Source organism: Hirundo rustica, chromosome 6 (assembly GCF_015227805.2).
Source record: "Hirundo rustica isolate bHirRus1 chromosome 6, bHirRus1.pri.v3, whole genome shotgun sequence".
In the NCBI taxonomy this organism is placed as follows: Eukaryota; Metazoa; Chordata; class Aves; order Passeriformes; family Hirundinidae; genus Hirundo; species Hirundo rustica.
The window spans coordinates 10,030,913-10,048,494 of NC_053455.1; the positions used below are offsets into that span (position 1 = coordinate 10,030,913).

Consider the following 17,582-nt stretch of genomic DNA (forward strand, 5'->3'; position numbering starts at 1 on the left):
TTTTTAAAATACACATTTAAATACAAGCATAATACATTGAGGACAAGAGAACCGGGGGAACTTAAACTACAGACCTTACTTTAGAGGGGAGAAAAGAAAGAGAATTACTTTGCCTCTGTCTTTACAGAGAAAGAGGGTGGAGATATGCCCAAGTTGGCGGTCAATTTTCCAGGAACGACTGAGAAGCTATAGGTAATTCACAGATAACAGAATTATAAAATGTTAGATGCAATTACTGTAGGAAAAGCACGGTGGTCCAGACAAACATGCACCCCCAGGTCGTAGAGGAAGTAAAAGCTGGCAAGCCTTTGTATTTTTTCTCCCCACCCCAAGAACAAAACACAGGAAACTGCAAATGGTTGGAAAGGTGGAAAAAAAAACCTTTAAAAGTTTTCTTTAAAGAAAAGGATCACGGGGCAAAGCAGGGAGCAAAAAAGGCTATAAACTTCAAACATCAGTGCTGGGGAAAGTCTTGGAGGAGGCCAGCTTAAGGGAATGACTGGTCAGCACCTGGATAAGCACATGTTGAGTAAGGAGGGCCACTAAGAATCAGGCAGGGGACTTCATGCTCAACTAACCTTTTGGAGTTCTTTGAAGAATTATGCTATGACGGACAAGGGAAACTCAGCGGATTTTAAAAATAGCATTAAGAAAAGGTTTCGCATAAACGGTCACAGGAGAGAGTCATGGCAAGAAGGATTAAAAAAAAAAAAAGAAAGGAAAAACTAGTTCAAGCACAAAAGCAGAGTAGCCAAACCTTTCTTGTTTCCGAACCTGGAATAAAACTGTTAAAGTGGAGCATTCTCAATAACTGGCAAAGGCTCCTCCAGTGCCTTAAGGCAGAATATCTGCTGTCTAGGGACTCTCAAGCAACACATTCCCTGACTATTTAACCATGAAGCCATCTTGCCTAAGAGACTGCTGCCCTGTTTGTTACACATCTTTTTACACAAATGTACAAATTAAAATGCAACAGTGAAGTGCACAACCTCCTGGTGTTAAAAAGCACACAGACAAAGGGTATTTTAGATCAGCAGAACAATTAATTAACTTGTAAGACGCGTGCAGCTGTGTGAAGGGTTCTCAAGTATTCTTCACTAAATATTCCTTAGGGATAAGCATGTGCCTTCAGCAGAAGCTTTCCCGTCCCTTTCCTTGTATTTTATTCCTTACACATCCCTTGTCTTCATATACGTTTATTTATTTTAAAAAACCCTACCACTGATTCTCCTACTTTCCTCTGGCATTTCTCACTCCCTCCTCTTTACCAAGCTTGCCAGCAACGAAAGCTGTGCACCAAAGGTGAGGTTTTGTTTAGTTGCTATTGGGAGGTCACACCGTGCAGCACACTTCATGGAGGCTTCACAGACAAATGGTACAGTGAAATATTGCTTATTAGTGTTTGCAGATCATTTTGTTCTCTGTTCTGAACATTCTAGGAATGAAACACCTAAACTATGCAACACTGGACTTCTGGTGGGAAATAAGCACAATAATCAATGGCTTCCTTCATTCCACCTGCTCCCTTTGAACATGAAATGTTGGTTTCTTTGAGAAAACACCGTGTAACATTACAATGTATTATGTTGCACATCTGGAAAGACAAGACTGCAATCTCTGTGCTGGAGCAAACTTTTAAGACTGCATTTTCAGGTTTGAAAGCAGACAAGTTTTGGTACTCATATCTGAAATTTGAGGACTGCAAGGACACACTTTCCCAGCTCATTCTGAAATGCAGAGATGGAAGCATCAGTATACATTTTTTCCTGTTTGACTCAGATTTCAGAGGTCAGGGGAAGAGATTTAAGCATTTCAAGGTTTCAAATTTCAGTTTTGGCAAGAATAGTCTTGGTGTTGGGGCCTTTACACTTTCTAGTGTATGACCTTTCACGATTCATCAAGGAAGCTCTTCAGCTGTGACTTTTTTGTTCAGCCAGTATACAGACTGTTAATCTCTGGACATGACTAAATAGCACAGGTGCACTGCACTGGAAACTGGCGTGAGCAGCACCCTGATGGAATGGGTCAGCATTAGCTGCCTAAGTTCATCTTCATGGCATCATCTGCCCTCCTTGCAGGAGGAGCAGACACAGCAAAAGCACATGTTGAGACTTGTGAGCACATGCACAAGGTCCAATCACAGCACAAAGGATGAATTTGTGGTACAGATTTCTCCCCTTCTCCTAGAGAGCCTTGTGTGCACTGCTCAGGCAGGCTATTTCCCTTTAACAGACATCACTGATGAAACACTTTCAAAAAAGGTTTCTGACTTACAATAGTGAACCAATCTACTTAGTTAAGAGCACTAGTATGGTATCTGGTCCTGGATGATTTTCCAAATCTACCACCTGTTCTCCTCTTCCAGTTTTCTTAAAGCTATTCTAAAGGTTCTGGGGTGGCTTTATTACAACACTGAGGAAAAATCCCAAGTTCTACCAAACAAACAAGGAATTATTAAAACAGAGATATACCAGTTCCTGCTAACTATCTGACATCTGTAGCAGGTTTTCATTATTAATTTGGTATTTGCCCAAATAGCTTGAAGATTTTTGATGTGTACTTGTTCAGCTTGCAGAACTATTTGGTTTACAAGAGCTTAAACACTCTGTCAGCTTTAGAAGTACAGCTCGGAGCCCCTCACTCCAGTCCCAGACTTAGCTATCTGCTTTACAAGCACAACTCTTATCCTCAAGTGCACACTTTTAAACTTTATTTTTAATAAGAACAGCACACAACTGACTAAGGATCTCCAGCAGGGACTGGTTCTACTGCTTTTGCTGTTCTGTCAAAATAATAATTGTTTTTATAGGGTATTTTTCCATCTCTTCAGTGTTCTTTCATCATATTACAGATTTCAGGACTTCAGTGCCCAGTAAAGCAAACTCTGTTCACCTCAAACTTTTTTCAACCTCAGGACAATATGGTAACTCCAATAATTTATTTCCTTCTAGATGCATGCCAATGCTGCAAGAAACAGAACTCCCTACTCAGCTGCAGGAAATAAGTAAAAAGTCAGTGCTTCCCTTCATTCCCAACAACCAGAAAGCCAAAGCATCATCTTTTGCAGGGAAAAAAAAAAGGAAATTAAAAGACAGAGTTTGAACTGTCTAGTGTGAAGAGCTATAAACAGAGACAACTTTAAACACTAATTATTGAGTGACAACATAAGACTGATTTCCTGTCCACCACCTGGTATCACTGCTAGTAAAAGATCAGCTGGATCAGTTGCACACTGAGCTGGGGAAGCATTGTACGGTTATGAACTGAAATTTTATTTCAGGTACAGTAGTAAGAATTTTGGAAAAAGCCTACTGGAATAAATCCCCAATATCTGGGAGTGGCACAGAATAGCAGATGAAAAGATACTGAATGTAAAGTATGTTGTAACTGTGACACTAGTCTTTTGAATAAGGCACCATACAAGTGAATGTAGGACAGAATTGATTTGATTATCCTACCATTTCGAGATTAAATAGCTAAGAACTGTCTTTTAAGAAAAAAACAAATCTGAATTGTTTCTGGACTTATCAAAAACAAAGGGAACATGTGGAGGACCACAAAAATCAAAAAAGGGTCCCTCAAAACCCTGAGTTCTTGCTCACATTTATGAGTAACGGCTGCTAGAGTAGAAGATGTTTTTTTCCAAGGAAAGCCTGGGCTGATATTCTTGAGCCAAGTCACTACTAGCCACTGAACCAACTGACAATGCAGGGCCAATAAAGTAAAACAAGTTTCATTTTACTTCTTTTGCTTCAGACTGTCAAAAAGCTACAGCTCAGGAAGTTATGTTCTCATTTGTTGTAAGTAATGGTGCCCAGTTTTATGACCAAATAAATATGACAGCTTTGTGGGATAAGTTTAAAAAAAAAGGTCTGATGTAAGTTGAACAAGTTGAATAAAGGACTGAGAATTCTTTTCTTCTTAAAAGAAGGAAGTTTTTCAATACAAAATCCCAAAGTTTTAGAAATTAAATGTCACATGACTGAAACATTATGTGAAAACGGGTTTCCAACTTTGCCTTTGAGGGAGGAACCACAGAGGACACAAGTTAAAGCCAAAATGAACAAAGGATTTTCTTTCTTTTGGCACACTGCCTATTGCTAAACATGTACATCCACTACTTTTGCTCCTTTGTATGTTTTTTCTTCTTGTTGTTGTGGTTTAGAGCAGGTGGGGGAAGCCCACAAGGACAAAAGCCAGGCACACTGCTTTTGAATACAGGCTGAAATACATCTTTGAAGGGTTTTTAGAAGTACATTTCTTTGATAATCTTAACAACATAACTATGACTTAAAATAGCATGTTTGAGGACAAAGATTAGGTGGCTCCATATACACATGAAACTATAAAACAGGATAAAAAACCCAGAGGTTTCGTTCTTCTGTACACACGCCACAGGAGTGGTCGGTGATATCAAGAGTAACATAACTACCTTCTTTGTTTGTTTGTTTATTTTTAAATACCCAATCATGTCTGTTTACCAAGAGGTACTAATGCTAATTATAAATACTGACTACTTCAAGACTATTAAGAGGTAACTTGAATAGCTGACATTGCAAGGGAAAAAATACCTACATTTACTCTTGATAAATGAAAAGTAAAATCAGCACCACAGATATATCACAGCTTTAACACTTTTTTATGCCTCAAAAAAATGAATGGTTTTGATAAATAAATGTTTCTACTTACACTAGGGACAGCCGAACTTTTCTTACGTTCAGGAATATCAGCTTTATTGGGATTGCTGGCATTTCCAAGCATTGGGCTAGCTGGTGCAATTCCTCTTCCTGCAACAGCACTACTACTGGATTTTCTTGACTGAATTCCTTCCTCTTTGAGGTCACTGTCTGTAGTACTAGTCTGGCTTCTTTTGGGATATGCCACTACTGAGGGGATGGATGGTCCAGCTTAAAAAAGCAAACAAAAGAAACAGGAAAAGGATTTATCTTCTCAGACATTCACTAACTATTTTTTATCACAATGGAAATGTATTCACACATGAGAACCAACATAGTTAACACCGGGAATCAATTTTAAAGAAAATTAAATTATTGCAATAGATGTATCTCAGGAAACAGCAGAATACTGTGAAAAGCAAAAACCTTGCAAGGTGAAGGTACTACTTGATTTCCACAAAAGTTTCAAGAATTTCATTAAGGTTTCTCATTTGGCTTGCTAGAAAAACCCTTTAGAGGCATCTTAAAGACACTGAACAAGTAACTGACTCATTCAAACCAGCCCATCCCTCATTAGCAGTGCTGCCATACGCTGTTCAAGCCAATTTCCTGCGAGGCAGCTGGTGACACAAGCCTGGGGCACCAGCAGCACTGCTGGCTGTCGGTCTGTGCTCCTGCAACAGCCAGAGGTGGCAGTGGTTCATCACCAGCACCCCCACGTGTGCCAGGAACAGACAACTCTCCCCAACACCTGAAAATGAGGAAGCCCCTTCAATGGCAAGCTCCCTCTTGCTTTAACAGGCTCCTGGACAATGGGTAAAGCGTCAGGATTGTGTTTTCTGACACCTTACTTATACCTCCGAAGAGGATACATCAAGTTACATCAACTTCTCAGTTAAGCATTTTAGTAAGAATTAATCAAAAAGCATATTTATGTATATACACAAAAAACCCACATAAATACATAAACATGTAAGTATATAATATGTAGCTAAAACATGTTTTACAAGTATCAAAACCCCCAGTAACTACCATCCCAGAAGACTCCCCAAGGAAAGCAACCCCTGAATGCAGGGAATGCAGGCCTAAACTGGGATTCCTTTTGTGAGTTAAGTGTCTGAGCAGGAGGATGTTTAAGACATTTAGAAAATCCTAATCTACTCTATTGCACTCTCATTGAGCAGAAGAGTTGTAAGTTTGTTAGAGTCATTGTTGCTTGGAAATTAAATTTGTGCAGGACAACCAAGTGACACTACCCTCAGGAAACAGGAAACCAGAAATATTGGCAAACTGACATTTCTTCAAGTTTTAGACACAAGCTGACCTACTAGTGTCAAAAGAAAACAAAAGCTGAACAGACATACAAGAGCATGGGGGAGGAGTGCTGTGCTTTTCATGAAAAAAGGGGGTTGCAACATTCTCTTCAATTTGTGTAACAAGACTTTGCCAGCACAGTCAGGAATGTAAGGGACAACACAAGGCAGAACAAGAGAATTAGGTTGGCATATTCAGGGCTCCTCTAAAAGCTCTTTTCAAGGCTTTATAACAAAACCAATTAAAAAAAAATCGGTTATTCACTAAAATATTTAACCACCATGCTGTGAACTATGCTGTTGTCATCCTCCTTACACTTGGGGGGATGGAGACAAATCCAGAAACCGAGCAGAACTGGAAGTCACTGTACTCTGCAATACTGAAAATGAGAAATGCTCACCGTGATCACTGTACCGCCGCTGTTTCTGGCTAGAAGATATGCTTCTCTGAACTTTGTGATGAGGAGATTGTCCAGTGCTATTATTAAGATCACTACTTGGCCTAACTTTGGCAAGTGAAAGATTGCTGCTGGAGCTTGAATCACTTGCATCCAACTACAATACAAATGAGAGCATTAAAACAAGGAGTTCAGACAAAACAAATTAAAACATCCACCGAATTCTGGGAGCAAGAACAGGGAGGTGGAAGATGGCTTTGCTACATGGGAAATTAGTGATGGCATGGGCAGCTGCTTAGAGGTCCCACCTTCTTTAAGGTTGTTGTACAACTGTCTTATGTAAAACTCAGCGGAATTTGCAGCTCTTCAAATGATAATCAGTAAAGAAAATCCATTTGTCCTTTCAGAACTCTCCCCTCAGAGCTCTCCAAGACTTTAACAGGAAGAGAGGATACACTTCGTAGAAGCCACCACACCAACTCCCCAGCAGAGGAACCAAGAGCAGCTTACTGATGCTGAGCCCTCTCAGCATCATATGGGAATGTAATCTACAATGCAAGAACTTCTTCAGGTTGTTCAGTCCTGCTCCTTGGTCCTCTTAAAACAGTTACAGCTGGCACATTCACACCTGAGCTCCTAGACCAGCCATGACAGTAACTGCATACAGAATCCTTCAGAGGAGTAACTGCTGAGCAAAGAGGACAGTTCTGGAGAGCCTAAAGGCAAGAGTTTACTAGGTCAAAATCAGAACAGATCTGCTTAATTTGGACTGCTGATGAGTAGAACAACATGACTTTAAGTGCAATGGATTTTTGTGCAGGAATGCGATGCTTACAGTAACTGACAATTTTTGCTTCTAACTCTGCTAAGGACACTTTCTGATTTGCTTATTTGCAGTTTTAAGAATGGTACTTACCTCTGACGACTTCCTTCCTAGCAGTAAGTATGTAGCTGTGATTTCATCATACTTCATTTTACTAAGGGATTCTTGAATTTCTTCTTGAGAATATCCCATTCCTACCATAATATCTAAAACCAAGCAGACATTCTGTAAGTAACTGAATTTCTGATGTTCAGGCTGGCTGAGTGTTCAAGAGAAAGGATGGAACGTTTAAAGAATTAAAACAGAATTATTAATTTTGAGAACATAAACCTGATCAAGTATCAGTTTTAAAGGATTAGTTACTTTTTCCAAATGTCAAACAAACACAGAGTGGTGGTGGAGAAAAAAAACAAACCCTCCCACATCATGCAAACAGTATTGTACTCTGGGAAGTACTCAGTTACCTATTCTTTTCTGGTCCGAGATGTCTAGTTCTGGTTCAACAAATGGTTTAAGTTCATCCTCCTCATGCCCTGCATTGATCCACCTGTCCTTCATAATTTGCTATGGGGAGAAAAGAAAAAAAAAAAAAGTTTTGTAAGTACAATACACTTAGCAGCAAAGAAAACAAGCTGTGGGAAGAACAACTTCTTTATGCAACAAACGCTAAGGTCTTTCCTAATTTTTATTTTCCAGAACATTTCCAGCACTTGTTGCTTTGCTCCAGTGAGGAGAAGCAGCTATGCACATCAAGCCAAGCTTCTCCCCAGTCAGCTGTATGCCAGCTCACAGCTGAGAGCCAAAAGCCTGCAATGCAGACCTGGAGCAGTGTGACAACTTGGACATGTCTTGGAATTTCAAGCTCCACCAACACAAGTCCGTGGAAGCCCTGTTTTGGTCTTTACTCCTCCATGATGGTACAAAAGGCAGGCACAAGGCAACTACAGTAGCCAGCATCTCCAGTTCACAGCTGAAAATGTGGAAAACAACGTGGTGGATCATCCATTAATGCAGGAATCCACAAGCTAACCACCAAGGAAAGTTGTATGACATAGAAAGTGTAGTGACATCAATTTTGAAAGTAACTGGACATAGGTGTGTTACAGCCCCAGTAAATATCTTTGAAGAGTCATGTGCTTTCACCAGCAATCCCACCTACAAAGCCCACTCCAAATATGCAGAGGAACAGCATGGAAATAATAAGTGCCAGCTCAAAAATGCAGTTTGCAAAATATGTCGAGCTTTCCGATGCACCTCATTTGTGCAATTACCTCTAGAGTGCCTCTTTTTGTTGGGTTTAGCACCAGGAAACGTTTGAGGAGGTTTTCACAGTCTGTGGACATGTAGAAAGGAATCCTGTATTTTCCCCTCAGCACTCTTTCTCTAAGTTCCTTGGTAATAGAACAAGAACATATAGTAAGTTGACAGCAAGTCACTTAAAATATTAGGTAAAATATTAGAACATGGCCAACACAGTCTACAAAAAGCTACCTTTAAGTTCTGTCCATCGAAGGGAAGAGATCCACTCACGAGAGTATAAAGAATAACACCTAAACTCCAAACATCTACTTCAGGTCCATCATATTTCTTCCCTTGAAAGAGCTCTGGAGCAGCATATGGTGGGCTGCCACAAAAGGTGTCCAGTTTATTTCCAACTGTAAACTCATTGCTAAAACCAAAGTCAGCTATTTTAATGTTCATATCTGCATCTAGCAATAGATTTTCAGCCTGGAAGAGAAAGAATGGTTTGTAAGATTAATATAATACTTGATTTAGAATGCTATTGGTTGTTTTTACTCATTCTTAAAAGGCAAGAAGCTGAAATACCTGTTAACATTCCCTTCCTTGCAAGGTCTTTAGGAGTACTTTAGTCAATCATTAGCATATCCTGTTTTAAAAATCTCTGTACAACAGCTTCAGACTATGGGAGCTGTTTCACTACCTGAAAACTCGTTAACCATCTGTTTTTCTCCACAGAAATGTATCTTACATTTTGATCTATTCAGATGAAAATAAGATACAGTCTCACTATCCACAGCATGTGGTATTATTGCTGTAGTTTGGTAATAAACATAACCTTTAAAGTGTTTTCAAGTGTTCTTTTTTTTTTAAGTGGTGGTATTGTTTTTTTAAGTTACAAAGCTATGACAAGTTGAACAAATTACATAGCAATACTACTAAAAAAGGCAGTTTAAAGAAGAGATATGCTGTTTCATGCCAAACTACAAAGAAGTCATACTTCAGTTTCATTATTACTACTGGTTATTCATTCTGTTTGACATCGACTCTTGTCATATCTCTATCAAACTACCACTTATTTTTAAAAGAAGATTTCTCAGCTAAAACTGACCTGCCTCAGATCTGAATGTGACCACTGGGGGAGAGGTTATCTTTCAGCAGCCATTAAATGTTTGCATTTAAAAGCCTTATAAATCCTCTTCTTTTTATTTAAAATGGTTCTAAGCTGCAAATATTTCTCAAAACTTGCTATAACATATGTAAACAAATCCGAAAGCTCAGTATAAACTGCATTTTTTAAACAATAAAGGTTGCACCCACAGGTACAGAAGCTGACACACATACTGCACACACTTTTTCCTACTTACCTTGAGATCTCTATGAACAATGTGCTTTTGATGGCAATACTGCACTGCAGATACTATCTGGATAGAAAACAAGCCAAATTATGTAAGTGACATCTCAAAGAAGCAGGAGCTTCAATCAAAGATTTCAACATTTATTTCTGAAGTTGACATGAAGTTATCCAGTCAGAGCTACAATAACCAACTCCTACAGTGACCAGTATTTTGGGGAAAAAGCTGCTGAATAACTTTGATGTTATTTGATCTATTTGCTTTCTCCTGTACTTGAACGAGGATTTTGTTTTTCCTGTGGGGCTAATTATAGACCAGTAGAAGCAATGACTTTCAGAAAGGTTACTGAAGTATTTCCATTCCAATACTGTATACAGCTATAAAAGCTTTCCTCCTAGACTGAGGTTTTCCAGGCCCTCTCCAAAGGTAATTTTTCATGCCATGCCAGATAGAAAAAGGTAAGAAATGGGCTTCGGTTACTTGAGAAAGTACTGAGAAACAGTCGCTTTGTCAAAATTTATGCAATGAGAAGCAACTATGCATCTGACACAGATCTGCTGTCTATGTGCATATGATTTAGTGTATTTTGTATACCATAGCAAGCTCAATGGAAAAACTCTCTTGTGTCTCTCAAGTGTAATGGAATAATTTCTTCCATCATAATTTCCAAATATCATGAAGTTTTTCCTGATTTATACAGCAAACCATATAAGCTATTTACACAGTGCAATGTCATAGCACATTGCTTCTTAAGAGTCATAAGCACTGCTGCAGAATTTCACATGTATGGAAAAAGTGGATAAAGTATTATTCTTACATAACCCCAAATGCATTTTGTCATGTTTGCATGGTCAAAAACTGAGGGAGATGTTATGACTTCTTAAAATAAGTGGAACCGCACATAAAAATAGTAACTACATTTACATAAATATATTTTCAGTTTTCATTCAAGAGTAAGAAAATTTCCCTGGCAGAAATATGAGGAAGCATTACTGTTACAAGAAAATAACTCATGATCAGATCCCCAGTTTAGTGTAAGGACCCTCCTGTACTGGTAAGGCTCTCTCCCTCAGCATTTAGAGCACATGAAAGGTATTGGTAGGTTCTTGGTAGGTCAAATAACTGATGCACCAGTAAGTTTTGTATTTGAAACTTAATCACCAAAGTGATCTTTGTCTCCTGTAATATTGAATCACTCACATGCAATGGTGGAAAGTTGAAATACTATTTCCATTCCCTACACCTTCTTTCTGATTTTGCTTTGTCACTTCTGTACTGGTTCCCTCTTTCAGACTCCAAGTTCAGCTTTTTACAGTTACTGAAACTGCCAAAGTGCTCCCATGCCACCACTTGTCCCATCCTTTCGGTTTCCCTTCCTTTTCTCTCTGCTACCATTACCTCAGCACCAGTCACAAGCTCACTCTGCAGGGGCTTCCAATGCTGACAGCATGACAAACACCTCAGGCTTTATTCAGGATTGCAGAGACACAGCGCTATTACCACTCACTCCTGAACTGCTTTCTTGTGACTGCCTAGGAGCGGAAGGTTGAGCAGATGATCAATCAGTAGTCTCCTTTGGAGATGCTTTTGAACTCCTCTGCATTGCAACAGGATGGCACAGAGACTGCAGAAGTGAGTCCAATCCACAGGAAGTGAAATAATGCAATGTGTGGGACATTAATAATTGAAGAACAGCAGTCTTAACTGAACGAAAAATAGCACAAAGCGTAGCTGCACCAAACTGAAACCCTTGTTCTTCCACCTTCCATCACTGTTTCTATTGACAGCTCCCTCACTTCCTAACCTTCTTGTGTGAGGAATTTTCTGACACTTGGCAGGTGAAGAGAAGAGGGGGAAACACATCTGAGCTTTTTGCTGGAAGTAACAACAGGAGCATTGAAAAACTTTTCTATAGAGTGATTTAAAATATCTGTATAAATATAGGTTTTGAAGAAGCTCGTTCTAGGCAGAAGAACCATTCTCTAAAAGAATTAAATGACAAAAGGATAAATGACCTCTCAAAGCCCTTTCCACACTGCTAAGAGCATTCTGTTGCTTTACTGGAACACACGAATAAGATGTATTTCGTGGATTTTATAATTTTCTAAGATCTGTCCTAACATCAACCAGCATTAAGAATTCTAAACTGCTTCAGCAGGGAGACAGTGAGAAGACTGAAGAAGGCCAGATCTTATTGCTTGCAGAAAAGAGAGAGAATTAATACACACAAATTTAAGGAGACTTGCTGCTCTGCATCAGATTTTTCTGTGGAAAAAGGATGACACTGAACCAGAACTGCCTGGAAGTCTGTAATGGGGAAGAAGAATAAGGTGACATTAAGAATGCAAAACATTCTCAATTTGAATTTCTTACACATGGCTACACAAAAGGAGTTTGAAATGGAGAACTCTATAGTGTTGTATTTTTAGATTTTGTACCTTCTTCTTTGTTCCTTGTCAAGTGCAACTGGAATAATATGATTACTATCTTTTATTCTATTTGCCTGCTAAAAACCTATGTTTAACAAAACGGACTGAAAAATAGTTCCTTTTTATCTTTAACAAGCAAAGAAGGGAGAATTACCAAATTTTGCTCTTTGCCTGCAAGAAAGGAAGTGACTCCTCAGACAAAACACAAGCGTTTGATCCAGAAATCACATCTACTGAAAGAAGAAACTTAATCTGAAAACAAGATATAATACAACCTATTGTAAGAACTAATCTCAATACCACGGCACAACTGTTTCTTCAGTTTAGAAAGAGCCACTGTCTGCTAAAACAGTTAACAAATTTAAAAAAAAAAGAAGACTTATGTCATAAGTTTCTATCTAACAGAGAACAGCTGCACTGCATCAGATAAAAGGTCTGCAGAGTGCATTCTTCCTCCAACAACAACCAAAAGTGATACAAAGCTATTCCAGGACTACAGTAAGGTGAAATGAATAGTTTTATGACCTGTGAACCCAGCAAGATCTAGTTTCCTTGTTTCCTTTGACACTGTCCCTCAGCCTGAGCTTTAGCATCTAATGAAATGCCAAGCTCTGATCAAAGTTACCTGACTTTCATCCAGCATGAATGCTTTTCTCTCTAGCAAAGCCCAATCAGCTCGTGCTACAGTTTCTCTCCTCTGCTTATTTCTAGGGTTCTTTCTTTTTTCCCCCAGAAAGTGAGGTTTTTGAAGCTTTCAAGAACCTCCCTTCTTTGAGATCAAAGCCCTCTGAAACTGGTTGAGCTCAGCAGCTAGGAAATCAGCTGTTGGAGGAGGACAGAGCACAGCTGCCCTGATGACAGCATTTATTCTACTGAAATATAAAAAAAAACCCCAACAAACCAACGCAAAAAATCACCAGGCTGAAAGTACATAAACCCAATTCTTGATGGGTCAAATACCCAGCTCAGCAGGTTACTCCTTTTTAAATTCTTTTCCTCCACATTTCTTTAAAAAAAAAAAAAAAAACCCCTATATATATCCTGTAGTATCCACATTATCCCATAAAATTAAGCACTAAGTGCACCTGTAAAACATGTTTGGCCTGTTTCTCTAAGTTTTCACTTAAAGGGCAGTAAAATCAGAATTTTAGAAAAAAAATAGGTATTTATTAAAGAAACGTGCAAGATCTTTTTCCACATCATTCTACTGATGAAAGAAATTAAGGACTGAGAGCAGAGAGTCCATCAGTAGAAGTTTCCAGTATTCACATCTGAGAGAGAACAGTCAATCCTCTCAAGTTACTCTGAAGCTCTTCAAGTGACATTACAAAGGCTAGAGCCAGGGATTTAGAAGAGGTGGCTGAAGTGGGAACGACTGCTTCGCATCCCACCACTTCTACTACTCCCAACACAGCACAGAAGCATAAACCAGAAACCTTCCATCACAAAGGAAAGCACTCTACCTACCAGAACATGAAAATGAAGGCAGCAGCTTTAAAAAGACATGTAAGGCTTTGTTGTAGAAAAAGGGAAGTTTTCCTTACTGTCAAGCTGTGCAACTCCAGTAATCACAAATGACTACTGGGGAGATGAAGTCTAGAGCTGCTTTTGGGTTGTTTTGTTTGTTTGGTGGTGGTGGCTTTGGTGTGGGTTTTTTTCCCCCCAAAGATTAAAAAGGGTAAATACAAGATTTAATAAGATGAGAGAAAACAGAGCAAAATTATTAATTTAGTTCCTGGAAGTCTCATCTCTTACATCAAATTTCTTTTATGTATGGCTACGCTTAAGAAGTGAAACCATCAGAGCTTTCCCTTCCAACAGAGAAACTGACACATCACTGCCATGATCCAGCAGTTTAAAACCCATATATTAGCATTCAAAAAACCACTCTTGTCTCTACTCTTTATTTTCAAGTGTCATTAAGCTGGAGCATAATTTTGATATTTATTTTTTTTCACAACATTACTGAGGCTATCCAAGTGACCAAAGGGAATAGGCATTTACAAATTTCAGCACAGGAACAGAAAACAAGTGTATAAGGCAGGTCAGATCTGAAACTCTAGATGCTACAAGAGCAGACATTTGGATCTAAATTAGTTATGCAAAAATATGTGGTTATGTTCAGTACTGCTCTACTGTAGAATGGAAATGCTTTTTGCAGATCAATGAAATTCCAACATCTTGGGTTAGCTCATTCATCATCAAGAAAGCTAAACTAACAAGTCAAGAAATTACTTTTCTGTGACTTAATAGAACAACTATTAAACAGTATCTTCTCATGTAAGCAGATGAATGTGAATGGATCCCTATTACATGCACCATCTGCATTTTGAAACTGGCCTGTTTGTAGCCTGCTGCATTTGAACAACTTCCAAAATGTTACAGACCTGCTGAGCTAAGGACATATGAAATCAGCCCAGAGGAAATGCATTTTGGAATGGAATACACTTCCAAACCAAGCAGTCTCTATGTTCTGGCACTCCTGGACACCCTGGCACTCAGCACTAAGGAAAGCAGCACCACTGAACAGACTACTGACTCCTTCAAAATACTGCTGTGACCTGAGTTTTTTCTTATTCAGAGCTACAAGCCCACAACATGCTGAACACTGCTGTAAGTCAAATGCAAAGGACAGCTGTTTTACTCATTTCAGCATTAAAAACAGGGGTGAGGGGAAAGCTGACTTATAGGAATGTTATACATACCTGTCTAAATTTAGCTCGAGCCTCCTTTTCCTTCATTCTTCCATGTGCAACCAGATAGTCAAACACCTCCCCTACAATTCAAAAACAAGATACATTAATGCCAATTTGAGAATGCAGAGATTCCTCTCCAGCAGTTGCCCACAGCAGCTTCACTGGAATGACTGTACTTCAAGTTTATGATTACAGGACAGCTCAAGAGAACAAGGCACAACTGCTGTGCAATTTACTACCCCACCATCTCTTTTACAAGAAAATAATGAGTGACTGGATATACACAAAGGAAACCATTTCCTTCCAATTACTTAGGATAGAAACTGAGCAGCATACTTCTGTTTTGTAAACAAAGATGACATCTACCCCTTCACAGACTTTCTCATAAGAATTACTTTTGCTTCAGAAAAAAAAAAAAGCTTTGTATATGAGAACAGTTGATGATATTTGTAAATGCCATCATACCAACACTAAAATTTTAATTTGTGTATGTGTATAAAAGGGTTCTTAACAAAATCAGAAACCTTAGGTTTTACCTAGCCTTGGAAGAGGTATCCACAAGGAGGATCAGTAGAATGAGCATAGCAAGACACACTGATATAATGCCCCACACAACCATCACACCTGTAAAATACACTGAACAAGTCCACTGTTGTATGGGTGTGGACAACTAAAGATTACTGAAGATCTACTGTGTTTCAGTTTTTCCCCTCTTTAATCAATGTAGTTATTTTAGAACACGTCAATACAGACTACAATGCTGGAGCTGTAGGTGCAGACCACAGGCCCATGAAACATTGACATGTTTGTGAAAGTATGGGAGATTTTCTTTAGTAAAAACTACAAACACAGAATAATAACACAGTTTTTTTAAAGTCTTCACTAGTATGCAAAAATCATAAAAACTTCAGAAGTGGTTCAAGTATTTAAACATTCCCTACTGAGCAAGGAAACACGGTTTTGTAGACAGCCACCTCACAAGGGAAGAGCTGAGTAATATCATATTTATTTTTTTAAAAGGCACAGCTCCAGCAGATTGCAATTAAAAAAGGAGTCACACTGGAGGAAAAGCAACAACTGAGCCATCTGAGGGAATGTTTGAGTCTTCCCTCTGCAGTGTATTCTTTAATACTCAACTCAGGTAACTCTCTCAGCTGTATTTCACGGCTGTTTCTTAAAAACCCTGAAGCAGCAAACCTGAACACTTCTTCATAATTCAGGGAAAAAAGACATCAGGGATAGAATTATCCCCAATTTATGTGAAGCATTGCAGCTGTAGCAATAATGTCTTTCATCCTGCAGCCAGAGCTCATGTGCACCATGATGACCTCTACCTTGATAAAGAGAAAACAGGGAAACTGATGCCTGCCACTGTGATTACCAGCCACTCCTGTCTTGCAGAGCATGGCACATCAAAAGATACTGCTCTTGGCCTTTTCAACCAGCACAGCACTTACCTCTCCCTTATCACCCTATGAAAGGTCCTCACTCCTTTAGAGAACCACTGGCCTTTCAACCTCCTAGAAGCCAATCACTAGATGGCAATAAGACTTCACTTTTAAGTCTAGTACTGTCAAACAACACAGAGCTGTCTCCCCAAACACCTGTACTAGTCAGTATTCCAATGCTACAATACCCACTCTGTTGCTGTTTAGGCAAATCTTGGCTGAGCATTTAGGAAGCTGCTGGAAGAAAACACAGATGGGTAGAGAATCTTGCTTTATTTGTAGCAATTGATTAAGCTTCACATAACCTAATGTAGGAGTCTGAATTCCACACTGATTTTCTCTAAAAAAAGTCTATCTCCTCCCTAAACCTAAAGAAAAGCTTCAACTGTTTGAGATTCCCAGATGCTGGTGCTCAAGGGTCACATTGACAAGCTGAGTGATATTAAGTTCTAGCCAGCAAGGAGTAACTTATGCCTGAATACCTTGATTCTGGCTCTGGTGAAAATATCTGACACTGCACAATGTGCATTTTTCTATCCCCTCTACAATCAAGAAGAGCATGTAAGCTCCTCTTAAAATGGCATAGGGCTAAGCCTAGCAATTCTTGACAGTAGAAGGCCTGTGATTAAGATATGTAAGATGTCATCAACATCTAAAAACAGAAGTTGCAGTGCTCATGCTTTTGAAAGCAACAGTTAAAGAAGCACAGAAATGTTTCATCTGAACATGATTTTACCAAACATCTTATACAAAATAGGAGACCAGAGGTAGGGAACTGAATACAATAAGTTGAGAACATCAGTATTTGTTAGGGGCAGGAACAATCACTGGCTGAGAAGATTCCGAATTAATCTGAGTTGGGAAAAAAAAGACAAATGTTACTAAGTTGTGGTAAGTTTAGAAGCTGGTTTTACAAGTTACATTTTTTATTTATGTTGACCAAACAAGTCCCAGTGAATACTAAAGATTTTGCTTAATATTTTACACTACCTTGACATAAATATTTGCTGAAAAAGAAAGCAAAACTTTCAAGAAGACAAGTGTCTTCTCTCACTTGGCAATTTGCTTACGTGTGTCACTGCAGCAAAGAGGTACTTACCCCCACTTGCATATTCCATTATTAAATAGAGGGTTTTTTCAGTTTCAATGACTTCAAATAGCTTCACTAGAAAAGAAAGACATTTAGTCATCAGTTAACTAGCTGC

General features: G+C 38.9%; 1 protein-coding gene across 13 annotated transcripts in view; it reads right to left on the reverse strand.

The window, feature by feature from the left end:
- MARK3 (microtubule affinity regulating kinase 3) overlaps positions 1–17,582 on the reverse strand; it is a 61,878-nt gene that overhangs the window by 18,031 nt on the left and 26,265 nt on the right. For all 13 annotated transcript variants that reach the window (XM_040067410.2, XM_040067407.2, XM_040067416.2 and 10 more), the window contains 9 exons: positions 17,477–17,542; positions 14,939–15,009; positions 9,817–9,873; positions 8,702–8,938; positions 8,482–8,601; positions 7,675–7,774; positions 7,304–7,416; positions 6,391–6,544; positions 4,690–4,907 (listed from right to left, as the gene is read on the reverse strand). In XM_040067410.2, coding sequence (XP_039923344.1) covers positions 4,690–4,907; positions 6,391–6,544; positions 7,304–7,416; positions 7,675–7,774; positions 8,482–8,601; positions 8,702–8,938; positions 9,817–9,873; positions 14,939–15,009; positions 17,477–17,542 — 1,136 coding nt within the window. The remainder of the gene's footprint in view (positions 1–4,689; positions 4,908–6,390; positions 6,545–7,303; positions 7,417–7,674; positions 7,775–8,481; positions 8,602–8,701; positions 8,939–9,816; positions 9,874–14,938; positions 15,010–17,476; positions 17,543–17,582) is intronic.